At 47.5% G+C, this 21,699-nt stretch overlaps 1 protein-coding gene across 2 annotated transcripts; it reads right to left on the reverse strand.

Moving 5' to 3' along the window:
- Positions 1-1,372: 1,372 nt before the first annotated feature.
- ETHE1 (ETHE1 persulfide dioxygenase) lies at positions 1,373-21,638 on the reverse strand. Of its 2 annotated transcripts, XM_084961109.1 has the most exons (9): positions 21,440-21,638; positions 20,600-20,704; positions 19,864-19,949; positions 19,295-19,439; positions 18,986-19,134; positions 4,350-4,479; positions 2,274-2,363; positions 1,783-1,899; positions 1,373-1,569 (listed from the first exon to the last, which is right to left on the reverse strand). In XM_084961109.1, exons 2-9 carry the CDS (start codon positions 20,634-20,636, stop codon positions 1,517-1,519), a joined length of 807 nt encoding a protein of 268 aa, XP_084817235.1. In that variant the 5' UTR covers positions 20,637-20,704; positions 21,440-21,638; the 3' UTR covers positions 1,373-1,516. The 2 variants fall into 2 exon arrangements, with proteins under 2 accessions (XP_084817235.1, XP_084817236.1); XM_084961110.1 differs by lacking the exons at positions 18,986-19,134; positions 20,600-20,704; positions 21,440-21,638 and having other exon boundaries at positions 19,864-19,977.
- Positions 21,639-21,699: the final 61 nt, after the last annotated feature.

Consider the following 21,699-nt stretch of genomic DNA (forward strand, 5'->3'; position numbering starts at 1 on the left):
ATCCAGGAGTCGGAACTTCTGTTCTCGCTCTCTCTGGACAAACCAGGAGTCCGAGTCCTAGGCTCCTTCCGGAGCGAGATCCCAGAACTCCAGACCCCTCCGGCCCCCGCAGCCCCGGCCCCCTCACCGGCTCAAGTTTCGGTGCGCTCCGCTCTGCGTTCTGGCGCTGCGGTGTCGGCCCACTAGACAGGTGGCTGGGGAAGAGGGAGGAGAGAGAGGCTGCTCTATCCCCCTCCCCACCATCCCGGAAGTGGAGGGGGGGAACAACAGGTCCAACAGCTCTCAAGGGAGGAGGGAGCGACCAGCGTGCCCCGCCCGCAGCCGCGGCATCCGGCCATCCCGGCCCCACCGGCCCCACCTTCAGCAAACCCAGCACGACGACCCCCCCAATTCTGCCCCCAGCGCCCCCATTCCTGCCCCCTGGAGGGCCAGGCGCCTAGATCACCTGTGCATAAGCACCTCCCAGGACTCCCTGGGAATACTGAAAGGAAGAGGGGAATGGAGATAGGGGCCTCTCCCCTCTAATGAGCCCTTTAGAAGGGACCCGACCGGTTTGGGGAGCTGGGCGAGGGGAGGGGGTGCCCTGAGCTGAGTCAGAAACTCTCCCAAAGACAGGGAGAGGTGTGCCCCCCCCAGTTTGCTACGGGTGGAGAGCAGAGGTTAAAGGTCTCAGCCAGACCCTTTCCTCTCTGGGCAAAAACAGGAAGATAACTGGTCTGTGAGAAAGGATTATTGGCTATCACGAGCCATGTGTATAAAGGATAAACATTTCACGGACATTAATGTTTCATCCTCACAGCAGCCTAGAGAGAAACAGATGACTCTCTCCATTTTAGAGTTAGGAAACTGAGGCTGAGGGGGGCAAGTGAACCCAAAGTCTACACGTGTTGTTAATGTTAACATCGTATTTGTTCTCTGGAAAGTCCATGGTCTTGACCACTAGGCATATTGACACTCAAGCCTGGAAGTGCCTGGGAGATTCTCAAAGACAGTAAGAAACCCTGATGGGCAGTCTGCCGGGCAGTGTGCCAAGCACTTCATACATACGGGCTCATTGGATCCTCACAACACCCTGTTATTACTGCTATTCTTTCCATCGTACACATGAGGAAACTGAGGCTATGAGAAGCGAAGTACCTTATCCTGAGTCTCACAGAGTGAAGTGGTTTGAACTCAAGACGATGTTCTAATCAAAGGAGCTGAGAAACGCTGCCCCTGGTATCTGCCTGCTTCTATCTTGTGAATTAGAAAAATCTCCTTCTTCCAGTCCTGGGACCCTGCCCTCTGCCCTGGCCACTTCAGGGACCAGAACTAGCCACAGGCACTTCAGCCAGAAACCCAATTGCTTCGCCCAGAAAACAGAAGTCAGAGGGAGAAAAAAAAATTTTTTTTTTTTATTTAAGAAGTTTGAGGGGCTGGTGAGGGAGGGGAAGAGAAGAGAGGTTCCAGTGACGGCAGCTCTCCTCTCACCCCACCTAGAGCATTCTTAACGGATACGGGCACCTGAGAACCAGAGTCAGGAAGGGGGGGTCTGGACCCCACAGCGCATGTTAGCTGGCACAGCAAAGTCTGAAAGGAAGAAACCAGAGTGAAACCAAGGAACCCAGACAGACCCTCCCAATCCCCCCTCCACCCCACTGGGACCCCAGAAATCCTAAGAGCCCTTCTTCTGTGGGAAACTAGAGTTCTGGCCCTGAGGCCCCTCATTCCCTCAGACCCAGAAGTCCAGTTCCCAGCCCCCTCCTCCCTCAGACCCAGAAATCCAGACCCCCAACGGCTCACCTATCTGCTGAGGTTTGGGCAATTTCAGATTGTCCATGACCTTGACAAACTCCTCACAGCTGAGGGTAAGCCGAGGGTTCAGAGTTCGCTCCTCCTCCACAGTGGACACTGTGAGCCCTAGTGGCCAAGGGAGGGGGAGGAATGTTGTCCAGTCAGTCCAGTGCCTTGGGCCTCCCAGAACTACATTTCCCAGGAGGCCCTCTGTGGACTAACAGGTTGCTTTCCCTCCCCAATGGGCCCTATGGGAAGTGTAGTTTCCCACAGTTCCCTCAGTTCTGCAAGGAAGTTCCTGGAAAGTCTATGTCTTGTGGAATTCCAGGCATCAAATTTTCCACATCCACACTCAGTACACTACTAAGTACTTGATTTTTTTGGCCAGAGGACTTTCTGGGAATTGTAGTCTCCAAGCCACATGAGGATTACGGCAGTTTGGTGCTTCCTCTCAAATAGCAAATTATGTAAATCCCACACCTCCCCCAGGAAGCCCTCACCATTGTAATCATGAGCAGGGTAGATCAGACAGTCTCCTGGAAGTGTGAAGATCCTTTCATGAACCGAGTGGTACAAGGTCTTAGCACAGCCTGGGGAGGGAAAACTCAAGAGGTCAATGGAGCAAAAGAACAAGAGAAACTTCCAAATCCCTTCCCTTTAAGAAAAGAATGGAAGGATAAAAAAAAATCACTGTAGCTAAACCCTCCCACTCATTTTCTGCCAGGAGCCCTTTGTCTGAGTGGAGGAGGAGAGGGAAGGGTGTTCTTGGCAGGTAGAACCACATATGCAAAGAATTGGGGAATAATGAGAAATTCAACACAGCTGTAAAGAAGGCTGGGATGAGGCCCTGAAGCACAAAGTGCCAAGAAAGGGTTCCAAGCAGGGAAGGTGGACTGGGAGGTAAGAAACTGATGCCAAAGTGGCTAAGGAAGAGAATGGAGTCATGGTTCTGACAAGAAGCTCTGAATCCTATGTTGGGACAGAAGCGAACCTCTTTGGAACATTCTGCCACCTTTCCTTTCAGCCTAAATCTTTCACTCTCATGACAGTATTGGGAATGGATAAATAGATTAGGCGCCTCAGAGAGAGAAAAAGATAGAGACCAAGACAAAGAGATAAGGAAAGAGGAAGCAAGATGCAGCCTGGGAATCTGGTCACCCACTGCCAGCTAGCTCACTGCGCCTCCTCCCCCTTCTCTCATGCAGCCTCGCCCGCCTCCTGAGCTAAACCCTCCCACTCTCCTGTTCACCCCACATTCACACACACACTCAAAGGGCTGCTGAACCCTGAGATTCTGAAACTAAACACCCTTCCCACAGCAAAACCCCTTAGTCTAATCACCCCAACAGCTAACCCCAACTGTAACACCACCCCCTAGCAATTAAACCCCTGAATCGAACAGACTCCTAGCAGCTAAACTGCCAAATCTAACGCCACAGCTACTCACATCAAAGCCCATGCCCTTCCCCCCCCCAACCTAAACCCCTTGAGGGCGGGGGGATGGTTAAAAATAAGTCTATAAACACTTTGAAACTCTTCAAAATGTGACACTTCATTTCCCTCATGTTGACTTAGTTGTCTGGACTAAGTGACTTGCCTCAAATAAATAAGATATGGCAGAAATAACAGAGTTTTACTTTTTTTTTTTTTTTTTTTTTTTTTTTTGCTTTTTAGGGCTGCACCCACAGCATATGGAGGTTCCCAGGCTAGGGGTCGAATCAGAGCTACAGCCACCAGCCTACACCAGAGCCACAGCCACGCCAGATCCAAGCCGTGTCTGTGACCTACACCACAGCTCCATAGCAACGCCAGATCCTTAACCCATGGAGCAAGGCCAGGGATCAAACCTGCCTCGTCATGGATGCCAGTCAGATTGTGTCCACCAAGCCATGACAGGAACTCCCCAGAGTTTAACTTTTGAAACAAGGTGATTTTAAAAAATAAATAAATAAGAGCTTCTATCTCTCTGTCTGTCCCTTTGATTGTTCTCTCTGGGAGAATCCAGCTGCCACAGCATGAGGACACTCAAGCAGCCCTGGAGAGGGGTCCGCATGATGAGACACTGAGGCTTCCCACCAACGACCAGCAATAGCTCTCAGGCCATCGGAGCCAAAGTGAGCTGCCTTGGAAGTAGATGTTTGGTTGCAAGCTCATGCAAGACCCTGAGTAAGAACCATTCAGCTAAGCGGCTCCCAGAGTCCTAACTCTCAGAACCCGTGTGAGGTAATGTTAATCATTGTTTTAAGCCACTAGGTTCTAGGGCCACTTGTTTTACAGCAATAGATAACTGACACGCCTGACGCCTGACTCTAACTGTCCCCCAACAGCTAACCCTAAACCCACCTCTCCCCCACTCCAGAAGCTACACTTGAACCTAATCCTGACCCCCTAAAAGTCTTAACATTCATTTTTTTTTAACTGATATTTTGTGCTTTTAGGGATCTTCTTTTTTTTTTAATTAACTTTTTTAAAATTAAAATATAATTGATCATTCATTCCTTCTTGAAACTGACACTTAAAACCCTGGTACCCATATAACCATACTAAGATCTTGTGCTGGGGAAAGGGGCCTGGACCTTGCTGGAAGTCTGTCCGCCCACATCCACGGATAAGCAGGGCGTCTCCAGTGAAGGCCATGCTCTGGTCATTCAGGACGAAGGTGACACAGCCTGGGGTGTGGCCGGGGCTGGCCCGGGTCTCCAAGGCCTGGCAGAGAAGGAGAGTACAGAGTCAGCAAGAAGCCTGTGGCTTTTCCCTCACAGTGAAACTGGCCTCAGAAGCCCCTGCCCCATCCCAGGGTCACATCCAGATAACTGCTTTTTGATTAAACAAACAAAAAAAAAGTTAGATCCTAGACTCAAACCGCACTCTTAAACTCTCAATGAATTAAAAACTTAAAGTAAGAAAATAAAACCATAAAACAATGATGACAATAAGAATACAAATAAATACATGCTTTTTGGTCAGGGAAGAACATTCAAGTGTGATCCCCAAAGTCTTAACTCATTAAGGGAAAGATCAATGGTTTGAATTTAAATACATTTAAAGTTTCTGAATGGCAATGATGTCATAAAATTTCAAGTGAGCCAACATGCTGGCAAAAAATATTTGCAATACATATATATATACCACACAGTAGTCAGGATACTTAATGTACAAACAGACCTTGCAAATCAATAAGAAAAAGATAAGCACATTAATATAAATATGGAATACTAAGCAGTCATTTAAAATTATGTTACTGAAATAAAATTTCATGATGCTGCACAGAAATATTTAAAGGCACGAAAAGATGTTTTACCATCTAGGAAATGCAAAAAAGTTTGCAAAGCAACTTGTACAGTGTCATCTTTTTAAAAAATATACTCATTAACTTAAAATATTTTTGGGGGGGTTTTCCTATATTACCTTTTTTACAGCAAACATGTCATTTTATAATTAAAAATAAAACACAAAATTCAGGATAAACTAAATATCTAAACATAAAACAACCATAAAAATCCTAGAAGGAAATACAGAAGAATATATACATTTTCTTTTAGACACCCACACCCACACACACATAATATATATAAAATCTTGAGGTAGGAAAGGTTTTTCTAAGCACAATAGGAAATTTAGAGACCATAGGGAAAAACAGTGACAGATGTGACTGCATAGTTTAACTTCATTAGAAAAAAGGAAAAAAAATCAGAGTTACAACACAAAAAAATTCAGAGACAATATTACTAGCGTGTATAAAAAAGAATTACAAAGTGTGAATTGCCACAATACATAAACAGCTCCCAAACATCAATAAGAACCAGTAAACGAAAAATGGGCAAAAGAAAAAAACAGAGCAATTCATGGAAGAGGGAACATAGTCAAAAAATATCTGAAAACATATCTGCTCTCCCTTAAAAGAAAGGAAGGAAAGGGAGATCTAAATTTTAAAGCCCTTGTTTTTCGCCTACCAGACTGCTTACTGTCAGAGCAGCTAAGGGTGTTTGAGGGTATAGTATTTTAGAGCACAGCTTAGCATCTCCTAGTAACGTCTCAGAGGCACACACTTTCTGACCCCTCAAAGGTACTCTAAGGTCTGCCATTAAGAACCCCGACAGGAGTTCCCACTGTCGCTCAGCAGGTTAAGAACCTGACTAGTATCCATGAGGATATAGGTTCAATCCCTGGCCTCCATCAGTGGGTTAAGGATCTGGCATTGCCACAAGCTACAGCGTAGGTCAAAAAAGCATCTTGAGGGAGTTCCCGTCGTGGCTCAGTGGTTAACAAATCCAACTAGGAACCGTGAGGTTTCAGGTTCGATCCTTGGCCTTGCTCAGCGGGTTAAGGATCCGGCGTCGCCCTGAGCTGTGGTGTAGGCCACAGACGCGGCTTGGATCCCGCGTTGCTGTGGCTCTGGCATAGGCTGGCAGCTACAGCTCCAATTCGACCTGGGAATTCGGCCTGGCAACCTCCATATGCTGTGGGAGCGGCCCAAGAAATGGCAAAAAGACAAAAAAAAAAAAAAAATGCAGCTTGGATCCCCTGTTGCTGGGATCCTGCATTGCTGTGGCTGTGGTGTAGGCCAGCAGCTGCAGTTCCAATTGGACCCCTAGCTCAGAACTTCCAGATGCTGCAGGTGCAGCCCTAAAAATAAAAAGAGGAAAGGAAAGAAAAAAAAAAAAAAAAAAAAAAAAAAAGAACCCCTGATGCACGAGCACAAAAACACTGCCCAGGGAATCCTGGTTATCTAAATCCCCACACGCAGTTCAGGAAAGCAGCTGTCAGAAAAAATTACTACTCCAATGATCTAACAATCGCTTATAAGATTAGTTCCCACTCACACACCCCTCCGCCCCTCTCAACAGAGGTCCCTCCTACCAACTAGCATCCTTGTCCAGGTCAGTCAACTGCTGGTTATTGAAGGACACTGTGTGCAGACCGTTTCCACACCCATCCAATATCGACTCTAACCCTCCCCACTCACAGATCTCCAATTCGGTTTGGGACATCAGTGTGCCCAGCCAAGCCCAGCTCTTCCCCATCCTCCCTGACAACTTGGGGGGCCCTGACACAGCTCTGTGGTCAACAGTGAGATCTCAATAAGTCTCCTGAGGATTTCAGGGAAGGCTTTTCCCTTCCTGATAAAAGGGACTGGCACCTGACCTTTCCACTTCATCTGGCTCTGAACTCAAGGTGTGATGGCTGCAGCTGTAGCAGCCACCTTGCAACCATGAAGAAAAAGCTGCGTGAACCCACAAACGATAGCGCTGTTAAATCAAAGGGAATGACTGCCTTCTTCCAAATATCCTGCTATAGGAGAAAATTAAACTCCTATTTATTTAAACCACTGTATGGGTTTTTCAGTTACTTTCTGCCAAATATTTTCCTAACTCATCTACAATAGCATACACGTGCAGTGCAAAGCAAAAGCAAAGCAAAATCACAAACCTTGCAAAATCTTGGGGGAAAAAACATATCCCCCACCCCAAATTAATACTACCTTTTGGTGGTAGAAAGATGATCTTTCACTTTTTGTTTTGTATGTTTCCATACTCCTCAAATTTCTTTTTCTTTCTCTCTTTCTTTCTTTCTTTCTTTCTTTCTTTCTTTCTTTCTCTCTCTCTTTCCTTCTTTCTTTCTTTCCTTCTTTTTTTTTTTTTCACTTTTTAGGGTCACACCTGAGGCATACGGAGGTTCCCAGGCTGGGAGTCGAATCGGAACTACAGCTGCCGGCCTACATCACAGCCACAGCAACGCAGGATTCTTAACCCACTGATCGAGGCCAGGGATCAAACCTACATCCTCATGGTTACTAGTTAGATTTGTTTCCGCTACGCCACAACGGGAACTCCCAAATGTCTTTAAAAATAAAAAGGCATGGGAGTCTTTGGAACTAAAAATGTAGATGTAGTGTTCAAAATATTTAACCACGTGAATCGGTTATCGCATGACTCTTGGCCACTCAGAAGGACATCCGTTGTAAACAGCCAGGTTTTAAGAGTATATACCATTGACCCTTGAACAACATGGATTTGAACTGTGTGGTTCCACACATAGTCGGATTTTTTTCAGTAGTAATTATTATAGTACTACACAATCCGGTTTGGTGAATCTGTGGATGCCTCTCCTGCTTGACCTACCACCAGCCTTCTCCCTAGTCTACCAGCCTCCTCCATCGCCTGCATGACCTCGAGCTGGAGGATCACCCAGAGCCAATTCTGCCCCCTCTGCTCAAAACTCTTCCCTGGCTCCCACTGCCATCGGGGCAGAGATCCAGCCCCTCAACCCCTGCTCTGGTGCCTGCCCACTCTTCCACCCAATGTTCTATAACGTCCTCCTTTCCCCAGCTACTCTGGCAGTTCTTTTTTCTTTTTCTTTCTTATGGCTGCACCTGCAGCATATGGAAGTTCCCGGGCTAGGGGTCAAATTGGAGCCACAGTTGCAGATCTATACCACAGCCACAGCAACACCAGATCTGAGCCACATCTGTGACCTACACCCCGGCTTGTGGCAACGCCAGATCCTTAACCCATTGAGCAAGACCTGGGATGGAACCTGCATCCTCACTGACACTATGTCGGGTTCTTAACAAGCTGAGTCACAACAGGAACTTCTCCCCAGCTACTCTGAACCCCAGAATCATTTCCAGAAAACACCAGGCTTTTCCACACCTCTTTGCCCACGGAATTCCCTCTTCTCCCACCAGTCAGGACTACCCACTCTTCAGGGGCCCTGACACTGATGGATCCCTTCTCCTGAGCCAGGCTCTCATCTAAGCACTCGACCTAACTGAAATCATTCAGGCTACACCCATCCTTATGAGGTAAGCACCATTTCTTTTTTTCTTTTTCTTTTCTTTTTTTGTCTTTTTAGGGCCGCACCTGCAGCACATGGAAATTCCCAGGCTAGGGATCGAATCAGAGCTATAGCCACCAGCCTACACCACAGCCACAGCAATGCCAGATCTGAGCTGCATCTGTGACCTATACCGCAGCTCACAGCAACATCAGATCCTTTAACCCACTGAGCAAGGCCAGAGATCGAACCCATGTCATCATATATACTAGTCAGCTTTGCAACCCACTGAGCCACGACAGAAACTCCCAAGTGCCATTCCTGTCCCCATTCTACAGATGAGGAAAACTGAGGTAGAGGATGAGAATGTACAAACTATATATAACTACACGTGATGATATGGATGAATCCCACATCAAGACAATGAGGGGAAAAAAATGGGCTGGACATAGAGAGTGGAGTGGGGAGGAAGAGAATAGTGGGAAATCTCAGAGTGCCTGGGACACAGGGAGGGTAAGTGATATTTCATGAAACTGAGGTTTCGGTGCTGAATCCAGATGTAAAATATTTCTCTCCTGGCGAGGGCGCCTGGACCCTTGTTAAGAGCAGTCTCTGGAGCCAGAGGACGTGGCTTCTAAATTTAGCTCTGCTATTACTAGCTGTATGACCTTGGGCAAGTCACTTTACCTCTCTGAGCCTCTCTGATCATTTGTAAAATGGGGCCAATAATTGTCTCCACTTTGCTGGAATTTTATAAAGATTAAATTATTTCATGTATGGAAAGCACTTTTAAAATGCCCAGCACACACTAACTGCTAATAATAAAAATAATTAGTGTTTTATAACTTCCAAAACACTGATCAAGTGGAACCACAAAGCCTCCTGGGTTCAAATCCTGGCTCAGTCACTTTCTCAGTATAACTTCTGGGCAAGTCACTTTCCCTCGCTGCACTTCCTTCTCTGTAAAATGGGGGCTATTTCTGATTCTCACTATGTGGTTATGAAGGTTTAATGAGATCTAGTTGTCAGAAAAGATGCATGGAGGAGTTCCTGTTGTGGCTCAGCCATAACAAATGTGACTAGTAGCCATGAGGATGTGGGTTCAACCCCTGGGCTCACTCAGTGGGTTAAGGATCCAGCGATGCTGTGGCTGTGGTGTAGGCCGGCAGCTATAGCTCTGACTGAACTTCTAGCCTGGGAACTTCCATATGCTTCGGGTGTGGCCCTAAAAGGAAAAATTAAAAAAAACAAAACAAAACAGTGGAGGCTTAATAGCAATGTTTTGTTTGTACTGCTCCATAGTTATTAAAAGTCTGGGAGTTCCTGTCATGGCTCAGTGGAAACAAATCTGACTAACATCCATGAGGACAGCTCCGATTTGACCCTAGCCTGGGAACCTCCATATGCCGCAGGTGCGGCCCTAAAAAGACAAAAAAAAAGACTAAATTTGTAGTTTACCCTTAAATTTTGGAAGATTTCTCAAAAATGTACTTTTGCAGCTACTTTCTTTCTTTCTTTCTGTTTTTTTGTTTTGTTTTGTTTGGTCTTTTTAGGGCTGCACCCGTGGCACATGGAGGTTCCCAGGCTAGGAGTCGAATAGGAGCTGTAGCTGCCGGCCTACACCACACCCACAGCAACATGGGATCTGAGCCTCCTCTGCAACCTACACCACAGCTCACAGCAATGCTGGATCCTTAACCCACTGAGAGAGGCCAGGGATCAAACCTGCATCCCCATGGATGCTAGTCAGATTCGTTCCCGCTGAGCCATGACAGGAACTCCTACTTTTGCAGCTTCTAATTTGGAAAAAGAAGGCTTGACAGTAGACAGACTACATTCCAAAGCATGAATAATCAACTTGAATTACGTAGGGGTGTCCTCCGTTAATGGGGCACACACCCCTGCACTTGCCACAGGCCCCACCACTCCCTGCTACCAGGAGGTATGTTTGATTCTGAAAATCCTGTGAGATAATCCCTGAGAAAAGGCACTCACAGAGTGTAGCACAATGCTTAGTGAGAAGCAAACACTCAATATTTGTTAACTATTAAGTTATTTCATTACATTATTTTATTATTATTATTAACCAACACAAAAATATCTGCCATCTACTTCAGTTGAAGGCAAAGAAAAGTTTTAGAAGAACAAGTTAGGTAGTTCCTGTTGTGCTGCAGGGGAAACAAATCCGACTAGGAACCATGAGTTTGTGGGTTTGATCCTGGGCCTCACTCAGTGGGTTAGGGATCCGGCGTTGCCCTGAGCTGTGGTGTAGGTCACAGACACGGTTTGGATCTGATGTTGCTATGGCTGTGGTGTAGGTCAGCAGCTGTAGCTCTGATTGGACCCCTAGCCTGGGAACCTCCATATGCCGTGTGTGTGGCCCTAAAAAAGCCAAAAAAAAAAAAAGAACAACAACAAGTTAAAGGACACCGAGGAAATACCAGACACAGCCAGAAAGTGGGCTATTCTACAATAGGCCGGAACCTTCAAAATAGGATGGATAAGCAATGAGATCCTGCTGTATAGCACAGGGAACTATATACAATCACTTGTGATAGAACATGATGGAAGGTGATACGAGAAAAAGAATTAAAAAAAAAAAAAAGAGTTCCTGCTGTGGTGCAATGGAACCGGCAGCATCTTGAGAGCACTGGGACGCAGGTTCAATCCCCAGCCTGGCACAGTGGGTTAAGGATCTGGCATTGCTGCAGCTTCAGCTTAGGTCAAAACTGTGGCTCAGATCTGATTCCTAGCCCAGGAACTCCATATGCTGCAGGAGGGCCAAAAAAAAAAAAAAAAAAAAATTATGTATATATGTATGACTGGGTCACTTGGCTGTACAGCAGAAGTTGACAGAACATTGTAAATCAACTATAATTTTTTTTTTTTTTGGTCTTTTTAGGGCCACACCCGAGGCATATGGAGGTTCCCAGGCTAGTCAAAGCTACAGCTGCCGGCTTAGCCACAGCTACAGCAATGTGGGATCCAAGTCGTGTCTGCGACCTACACCACAGCTCACGGCAACACTAGATCCTTAACCCACTGAGCGAAGCCAAGGATCAAACCTGTGTCCTCATGTATACTAGTTAAATTAGTTTCCATTGAGTCATGACAGAAACTCCTATAATTTTAAACAAATCTTTAAGTCAATTTCATGGGGCAGAAAGAGTATGAAACTGTTCTAGATTAAAAGAGTCTAAATAGACTGAACAGCCAAATGCCAGGTATGAACCTTGATTGGGTCCTGGTTCCTAAAAACAGCTGTAAAAATGATTCCTGGACAACTGGAGAAATTTCAACATGGGCTGGATTTCAGAAATATTTAAGAATTATTGGGAGTTCCCGTCGTGGCGCAGTGGTTAACGAATCCGACTAGGAACCATGAGGTTGCGGGTTCGGTCCCTGCCCTTGCTCAGTGGGTTAACGATCTGGCGTTGCCGTGAGCTGTGGTGTAGGTTGCAGACATGGCTCGGATCCCGCGTTGCTGTGGCTCTGGCGTAGGCCGGTGGCTACAGCTCCGATTCGACCCCTAGCCTGGGAACCTCCATATGCCGCGGGAGCGGCCCAAGAATTGCGGGTTCGATCCCTGGCCTTGCTCAGTGGGTGAAGGATCCGGTGTCGCTGTGAGCCGTGGTGTAGGTTGCAGACGAGGCTGGGATCCCGTGTTGCTGTGGCTCTGGTGTAGGCTGGTGGCTACAGCTCCGATTCGACACCTACCCTGGAAGCCTCCATATGCCGAGAGAACGGCCCAAGAAATGGCAAAAAAAAAAAAAAAAAAAGAATTATTGTCTATTGTTAAACGCAACAAGGAGTTTATAAACCAATAGTTCTCAAAGTGCAGTTGAGGGAACCCTGAGGGTCTGTGAGATCAAAACTCTTCGTAATGTGAAGAAGATGGCTTTGGCCCTTTTCCCCTCTCACACTGAAGGGGAGTTCACTGGAGTTTTCCAGAAGTTCCATGACTTGCGATGATGTCCTCACTCTGATGACTGATGGAATGTGGGCTTGTATATTCTTGCGTTTCAAAAAAAGTCTCGGTTTCAACTTGTAATACAGTAAATATATTTGCATATCTAAACAGTTACATTTCATTTCTTTTAAAAATTGAGATATAATTGACATATAGCTGATACCGTATGTCTTGATGGATAGAACCCAGGTAAACAAAAACTTTTTAGGGCCGTCTGTAATTTTTAATAGGGTTAAGGAATTCTGAGACCAAAGCATTTGTGTTTGAAACTGCTGATGTATGAAAACATTGTTACTCTTTTTTTTTTTTTCTTTTTTCTTTTTAGGGCCACACCCGCAGCATATGGAAGTTACCAGGCTAGGGGCTGATGGCCACAGCCACAGCCACGCAGGATCCTTAACCCACTGAGCAGGGCCAGGGATCGAACCCGAATCCTCGTGAATACTAATCGGGTTCATTACCCTTGAGCCACAAGGGGAACTCTGGAAAATGTTATTCTTAGACGTCTTTAGGGGTAAAAAGTCTGCAATTTAGCTTAAAAAGTATGTACACGAGAGAGGAATAAAGCAAATGTGATAAAAGAAAAAATGTCAGCAACTGGTGAATATCAGATGAAGTATATGAAGGTGTTAATTGTATTTCTTTTCTTTTCTTTTTTTTTTTTTTTAATCTTTTTAGGGCCACACCCGCGGCATATGGAGGTTACCAGGCTAGGGGCCTAATCGGAGCTGTAGCCGCCAGCCTACACCACAGCCACAGCAACGCCAGATCCGAGCCATGTCTGTGACCTACACCACAGCTCATGGCAACGCAGGATCCTTAACCCACTGAGCGGGGCCAGAGATCGAACGTGCAACCTCATGGTTCCTAGTCGGATTCACTAACCTCTGAGCCACGATGGGAACTTCCTAACTGTATTTCTTTTTATTTAATTGTTTTGAAAATACTAAAATACTGCTGTTCCCTCGTCTGGCCGTTCCGATGGCCCGCACTGCCCCCTGGTGGCAAGTAAGCTCTCGCGCTTTCAATTTGGTTCTCAAGTTCATTCCTTTGCTACTGCTAATTTAAAAGCACTGTTAATTTAAAAGCACTTAACCTTGGTATAACCAACTGATGTTTCTGTGCCCTCTAAACTCAAAAACCCAAAATGTCATTTTCCACTGTAGCTAAATACTCTGAACCTTCACCACCTAAACCTTCTTTCCTTGGTGAAAGAAAACAAAATTACTTGTTCTGTTTAGGGGATCATGTAACCGAGATCTACAGCTTAAAAGATAGGTCAAAATTAAGACGGAGGAGTTCCCTTCGTGGCTCAGTGGAAATGAATCCGAGTAGGAACCATGAGGTTGCGGGTTTGATCCCTGGCCTCGCTCAATGGGTTAAGGATCTGGCATTGCTGTGACTGTGGTGTAGGCCAGCAGCTGTAGCTCCGATTCGACCTCTAGCCTGAGAACCTCCATATGTCACTAGTGTAGCCCTAAAAAGCAAAAACAAAACAAAACAAAACAAACAAAAAAACAACCAATTTTGGACTTCCCTGGTGGCTCAGGTTCGATCCCTGGCTCAGAATGTCTGCATGCCACAGAGGCAGCCAGAACAAAAAGTGATTTCCTGGTCCTGAGTTCAGTCTCATAAACTGTACTGATTTCCTGTCTCTGCCTCAAACAACTAAGTCAGAATCTCTAAAATAGGCCCTGGGGGTTAATATTTTGAGCACCACCCTCTCAAAAGCAACATATTTAACAAGCAAGACTAAGTTTCAGAATATGTTACCCCTCATGGGAGCTAAAATGTTCAAGTCTCAATCATTGCTCATCAAAACAGAAAATCCATTCTACAGTGAAACCATCCAAATTTGGCCCACTCGATGTAAAATGCACAACCAGTCCAAAACTATTTGATAGTTTCTACTAAAGTCAAATCTATATCAGCTCTAGGACCTACCATGCCCACTCCATGGAATTGAGGGTAATGTCCACCAAGAAATTTATGTAAGAATTTTCATAGCAGCATTATTCTTAATAGCCCAAAACTGGAATCAACCATCAAAAAGAAAATGGATATAAGTTGTCATCAAGGCACACAATGAAATGCTCTACATCGGGGGCTGGCAAACTATGGTCAGTGCACCAAATTTGGCCTGTCACCTGCTTTTATAAGGCCTGAGAAGTAAGAATGGTTGGTTGGTTTGGGTTTTATTTCTGGCCACACTTGCGGTGTGTGGAAGTTCCAGGGCCAGGGATCAAACTTTTGCCACAGTAGTGACCAAAGCCACTGAGGGACGACACTGGATCCTTAACCCACTGCACCACAAGAAAACACCAATAATGGTTTTTACATTTTTCAAGGTTGGGAAAAAAAATCAAAAAAATAATGACATTTCATGATACATGAAAATTACTGAAATTAAAATTTTGGTGGGAGTTCCCATGTGTCACAGAAGGTTAAGGATCCAGCCTTGTCACTGCAGTGGCTCGGGTCACTGCTGTGGTTCGGGTTCAATCCCTGGCTCGGGAATTTCCACATGCCATGGACACAGCCCCCCCAAAAAAAATTTCAGTGACCATAATAAATTAAGTTTCACTTGGGCACAGCCATGCTTATTTATTTAGGCATTGTCCATGGCTGCTTTCACACCAACAGGAGAATTAAGTGGTTGCAACAGGGACCCTATGGCCTGCAAAACTGAAAATATTTACTATTTGGTCCTTTACAGAAAAAAGTTTGCCAACCTCCGCTATATAGCAAAAAAGGAAAGAACTACAATTATATACAAACTATGTAGAGTGATAGAAGCAGATACAAAGAGTACACGCTCTATGATTCCTATTTATTTATAAGATCCAGAATGGGTAGAACTAGTCTATGATTAAAGAAGTCAGAAGAACAGTCCCTTGGTGGGAGGGTCAATGGCCAGGAAGAGGGACAAGGAAGCCTTCTGGGATGATAGGTATATTCTGGATCTGGGTGGTGGATACTCAAGAAGAGATATATGTAAAAATTTACCAAGCTGCACATGTACAATATGTGCATGAAAATATGTATGTTACAATTCAAATTTTATTTATATTTTTTTTAGGGCCGCACCCACAGCATATAGAAGTTCCCAGGCTAGGGGTCCAACTAGAGCTGTAGCTGCCAGCCTACACCACAGCTCACAGCAATGCCAGATTCTTTTTTTTTTTTTTTTTTTTTTTTTGTCTTTTTGCTATTTCTTGGGCTGCTCCCGCGGCATGTGGAGATTCCCAGGCTAGGGGTCTACTTGGAGCTGTAGCCACCAGCCTACAGCAGAGCCACAGCAACACGGGATCAGAGCCGCATCTGCAAACTGCACCACAGCTCACAGCAACGCCAGATCGTTAACCCACTGAGCAAGGGCAGGGACCGAACCCGCAACCTCATTCATGGTTCCTAGCCGGATTTGTTAACCACTGTGCCACGACGGGAACTCCGCAATGCCAGATTCTTAATCCACTTAGCGAGGCTGGGGATCGAACCTGTGTCCTCATGGATGCTAGTCAGATCCATTAACTGCTGAGCGACAACGGCAACTCCCCAGTTTTAAAACTTGGCGGGGGTGGGGGGATAAGAGGGGAAAAACAAAAAGTGACCCGTCTCCAAAGGTTTATAAAGAATTCAGATGAAAACCAAACAAGATGCTGAATAATCATAAAGACAGATATTAACAAGTGTTGGCAAGGATGTGGAGGAACTGGAAGACTCACACAACCTCCCCTGTGGGCTATGAGTACACTGGGATCTCTCTCTTTTTTTTTGTCTTTTTGACTTTTCTAGGGCTGATCCCGCAGCATATGGAGGTTCCCAGGCTAGGGGTCTAATTGGAGCTGTAGCCGCTGGCCTACGCCACAGCCACAGCAACTTGGGATCCCAGCCTCATCTGCGACCTACACCACAGCTCACAGCAACGCCGATCCTTAACCCACTGAGCAAGGCCAGGGATTGAACCCACAACCCCATGGTTCCTAGTCGGATTCGTTAACCACTGAGCCATGACAGGAACTCCAGTATTGGGATCTCTTGTTGGCTTTCCACTTCTCTAAGGAGAGAAGTCTGTGCTTCTCCCAGTGTGTGATGATGGATGCCCAACTCTGAGAATGTACTAAATCATTGAATAGTACACTTTTTTTTTTTTTTTTGGCCACACCCACAGCATATGAAGTTCCTGGGCCAGTGAATGAAACTACACCACAGCAGCAACCCTAGATGATGCAGTGACAATGCTGGATCCTTAACCTTCTGCACCATAGGAGAACTTTGAATTGTACGCTTTAAATGGGTGGACTGGATGGTTGGTGAGTTCTATCAATAAAGCTGTTTAAAACAACCAAACACTGGGAGTTCCCGTTGTGACTCAGGGGTAACAAACCTGACTAGTATCCATGAGGACGCAGGTTTGATCCCTGGCCTCTTAACCCAACCTGCTCAGTGGGTTAAGGATCTGGTGTTGCCCATGAACTATGGTGTAGACGGCAACCACGGTTCGGATCCTGCATTGCCGTGGCTGTGGTATAGGCTGGCAGCTGCAGCTCCAATTAGACCTCCAGCCTGTGGACCTCCATATGCTGCAGGTGCAGCCCTAAAAAGACCAAAAAAAAAAAAAGATATTATTAAGAAAATAAAATAAAATAACCAAACACTAAAGCTAAATCTTCCACAGCAAAACCCTTTCATATTGATTCGCTGAAAACATTACTCATCCAGTTTAACAACGGGCTCATCTTGACACAAAACTTCGACCATTTCTGGAGTTCCCGTCACGGCGCAGTGGTTAACAAATCCGACTAGGAACCATGAGGTTGCGGGTTCGATCCCTGGCCTCGTTCAGTGGGTTAAAGATCCTGCATTGCCATGAGCTGTGGTGTAGGTCACAGACCCGGCTGGGATCCCACGTTGCTCTGCCGTAGGCTGGTGGCTACAGCTCCAATTAGACCCCTAGCCTGGGAACCTCCATATGCCATGGGTGTGGCCCTAGAAAAGACGAAAAGACAAAAAAACAAAAAACAAACAAAAAAAAACTTCAACCTTTTTTTTTTTTTTGTCTTTTTGCTATTTCTTGGGCTGCTCCACGGCATATGGAGGTTCCCAGGATAGGGATCGAATCGGAGCTGTAGCCACCGGCCTACGCCAGAGCCACAGCAACGCAGGATCCGAGCCACGTCTGCAACCAACACCACAGCTCACAGCAACGCCGGATCGTTAACGCAATGAGCAAGGGCAGGGACCGAACCCGCAACCTCATGGTTCCTAGTCGGATTCGTTAACCACTGCACCATGACGGGAACTCCAACTTCAACCATTTCTAACACTTCTAAGGTTTCTCAACCCAAGAAATGCTTGTTAGTACCTGTCTATTATGTACCGTATACTTAAATGTACAAGGCATTTTTTTACCTGCTTCCAGAAGGCGGCTTGAAATAAAGAGGCTTGTAATCCAGTGGAGCTAAACCCTCTGATCCCACATAAAGCCCTGATTTCCGTGAAAACACGGACTCAGATTTTAACTATTTAGCAAAACCCTCTAACCTGGAGGCTGAGTCGTTACCCAGTCACCTGGCATTCTGTCCCCAAAGCCAGCCAATCTTTAGCAACTCTGATCTGAAAAGAAGTCCTGCCAACTGTTTCCCCTCCCTCTGAGAGTGACTCCCCAGTATGCTTGTCACCCATCTTTTACCCTGGGTGAAATCCTGGCTGGAAACCTGGCACCTGGCATTCTGTCCCCAAAGCCAGCCAATCTTTAGCAACTCTGATCTGAAAAGAAGTCCTGCCAGCTGTTTCCCCTCCCTCTGAGAGTGACTCCCCAGTATGCTTGTCACCCATCTTTTACCCTGGGTGAAATCCTGGCTGGAAACCTGCTGATTATGCTTGTGGCAAAGAAAAGAGAGGAGGTAGGGCCCTTCAGACCCTCCTAGAGTGAGGCAATAGCAGGGCTGGGGTTAGGGTGAGGCAAGCAGGGCTCAATGTTTAAGGAGGCGCCCACTAAAAGGTACCAGCCCTGTCTCTGCAGGGCCCTGAGAAGGAGCACTTCCTTAAATGTTGTGCCCTAGCTGCCTCTCTTGCCTCACCCTAGTCCTAGTCCTGGGCGACAGGCTACTCCTTCCTCCTACAGTGGCTCTGGGATGACAGGGCTGAGTCTCTCCCTCAGCTGTGACCTTGGAATTCAGACTCCCAGTCAAATTTTATGAGACTCTAGGCCAAAGGAGTTCCCCCAAGGCTATAGGAAACTCCGTAAGTGTTGACTGAAGGGGTTTAGCCAGAGACACACCTGCCCAGAGTCTCTCGGCCCAGTTGACCGTCTGGGTTTATGGCACCCTCCTCCCAGAGACAGGAACTCAGGGAACAGGAACCCAGGCCCTTGGACTCAGGAGCCCAGGGCCCCAACCCCCTCTTCCCTTTGGTCCAAGAAGTCCAAGCCAGCACCCTCTCGAGGACCAGCAGCTAACTCACGAAGCGCCCGAAGCGGATGGAGTCTCCATCCTCAATGTGCAAATCAGCCTGGGCCCCACTAAGGCGGGAGATGACAGACTGGCAGCCGGGAAGGAGGGACCGGAGCAGCCCGGAGCCCGTAATGTGGTCCGCATGGCAGTGGGTGTTCACTAGGAGAGAGAGGAGGGCCAGGTTCTGGAGGGCACGCAGGATTTCCAACCCCCGGCCCCCTCTTCCCTCATACCCTGCAGTTCGACCCCGGCCCCCAGCTTCCCTCTTCACTCTACCGCCCCGCCTCCTCAGGCCCAGAAGTACGGACCCCAAACTGACCAGCATACAGGAGCCGCAGTCCCAGCTCCTTGACCAACTGGGCATCCCGATGCGCCGTCTCCAGAACCGGGTCTATCAGAATGGCCTCTCGAGACTCTCTGTCACCCAGGAGGTAAGTATAGGTGCAGCTCTTGGGCTCAAACAGCTGGGAAAGGGGAGGGGGGCAGGTTAAGGCACAGAACCAGACTCCCACTCACTGCGGACCAACCCCGAGTCCAGGCTTCAACTTGATTCTCCTCCTAAGATCCAGAAGCAGAAACTCCAGCCCCTTCTCCCTCCTTCTCAGAGTCAGGAGTCTGGGACCTCCAAACTTTACTCCGTCTGAACCAATGAGTCCCAACTTCCATCCATCCCCAAATCTGGGCCCCCATCACCCTCTTCTGGAACGGACGCAAAAGTCCGGCCCCAAGCCCAGGGGGTCCTAGAACTCTCCCCTTTAAAGGACGCCGGAGTCTAGCCCTACGCCCCTTTCCGCAAAGATCCAAGCTTCGGAGCCCTGGTATCTCTCTTGATTTTAAAGACCCTGGAGTTCCGCCCCTGCGCCGCTCCCGAGTCCAGCCATCACCAACCTGCCGTAGGAGGATGGGGGCTCCAGACCCACGGTGTTGGCTGAGCTGCCGCCCAGCGACCCTCAGAGCGGCCATCGCGCCCGCGGCTGGGTGGAGACAGAGCTGAGTCTGAACGCCCGCGGAAGCCGGGTGCACCCAGGGATGACCCCGGAGGGGCGGGGCGGACGGGGCGGGGCCCGCCTTAAAGGGGCCGGGAGGTCCTGGGGGTGAGGACGCGGACGGACGGAAAAGGGCTGGGGGAGATAGATAGAAAACCGTGAGATCTAGGAAAACAAAGAACAGGGAGACACCAAATCCGACTAGTACCCAGGAGAATGGAGGACGCGGGTTCGATCCCTGGCCTCGCTCTGTAGGCTGGCAGCTACATCTCGGTTTGGACCCCTAGCCTGAGAGCTTCCATCAACCGAGAGAGCGGCCCTAAAAGGACAAAAAAAGGGGGGACGGGGCGAGGGAGACACACTGAGAGAAGCACAAACTTCTCTCCCTAGAGAAGGGAAACCCAACAAGAGACCCCAGTACACTTCCCAGCAAGCGGTGGGAAGAAAAAAAAATGTATGTTTTGGTGTCATTAGTGTCTTTTTTTTTTTCTCTTTAGGGTCGCACCCGAGGCATATGGAAGTTCCCAGGGGTCCAATCGGAGCTACAGCTGCCGGCCGTATTCACAGCCACAGAAACAGGGGATCAGAGCCGCGTCTGTGACCTACACCACAACTCATGGCAACTCTGGATCGCTTACCCACTGAGCAGGGCCAGGGATCAAAAGGCATCCTCATGTATACTAGTCGGATGTTTCCGCTGCGCCACGATGGCAACTCCCCAGGGTCATTCGTGCCTTGAGGGGCTGTTGGGTGAGTCCCAGAACAACAGATTATCTCATTAAAGTTTATTTTTCGTTTTTAAATTTTATTGTTTTTTTTTTCTTTTAATGGGCTACACCCGCGGCATAGGGAAGTTCCCAGGCTAAGAGATGAATAGGAGCTGCAGCTGCCCACCTAAACCACAGCTAAGGGCAATGCTGTGTCCTAGACCCGCCGTGTGAGGCCCGCATCCTCCTGGACTCTAGCCGGGTTCATTATTGCTGAGCCACAAGGGGAACTCTTGATTACTGAATTTAATCATAACAAATCTTCATTTTATAAGTAAGGAAACTGAGGCTTAGAAAGATGACGTCACTTGCCCCAGGTTACACAGCTGGAAAGTGCCAGTCTTGATTCCAGTTACTCAAGTAATCTGGCTCCAGAGCCCCAATTATCCTTTCATATAATTCCCACCGCTCCCAGGACTGGCCAGTACATTATCCCTGTACATTATCAGGCTGAAGACCCACCCATGCTGGGATGGTTTATGGGAGCTTCGCTGTCATTCCTGTGCTGGGCGCGAAGGTGCGCCGTTACTTCCCAGGGGGCAAGGGTGCCAAGCAAGCCACCCCGCGCTTGCCACCAGGACCTCCAGCCAGGAACAAGGGCCCTGGACACTGCTGCCCTCCTCGCCTAGGTCCGTGGCACTGAGGTGGGAAGATCCCGAATCACCCAATGGCGAAGAGTCCCAGGCGCTATGCTAATAACGTGACTTTAACCTTCCGCTCGCTTTGAGTCGGGAGTCCATCTCCCATTCTCTCTCGAAGAAATGGCTAGGTTTTTCTTGCCAAGGCCTTGAAACTGATTCGGGAGACGGGACTCAGAGGAATTCTCGAAAAGAAGGGAAAGTACACATGCTGAGCGCTGTCTCGGTGATCTCTGAGTGAGGTTTCCCCGTGTTAGCTTCTGCACGTGATTGACTCCAGTCAGCCACCGTAGGCCCCGCAAGCGGCGGTACTCTTTCCTCCAGTACTTAGGC

The sequence above is a fragment of the Sus scrofa genome, chromosome 6 (assembly GCF_054392235.1).
Source record: "Sus scrofa isolate SSC_HxYL_T2T_F1_AM1 chromosome 6, Sscrofa_HxYL_maternal_Yorkshire_Landrace_v2.0, whole genome shotgun sequence".
NCBI lineage: Eukaryota > Metazoa > Chordata > Mammalia > Artiodactyla > Suidae > Sus > Sus scrofa.

Coding starts and splice junctions, on each gene's coding strand:
- ETHE1 (XM_084961109.1), bottom strand. CDS start 20,636: ATGAGGATGCCTTTTGATCCCTGGCCCTGCTCAGTGG. Junction 19,440..19,863: donor CCCCCATCCTCCTACGGCAG/GTTGGTGATGGC, acceptor CCCCTTTCCCAG/CTGTTTGAGCCCAAGAGCTG. Junction 1,570..1,782: donor GCCCAAACCTCAGCAGATAG/GTGAGCCGTTGG, acceptor TCTTCCTTTCAG/ACTTTGCTGTGCCAGCTAAC.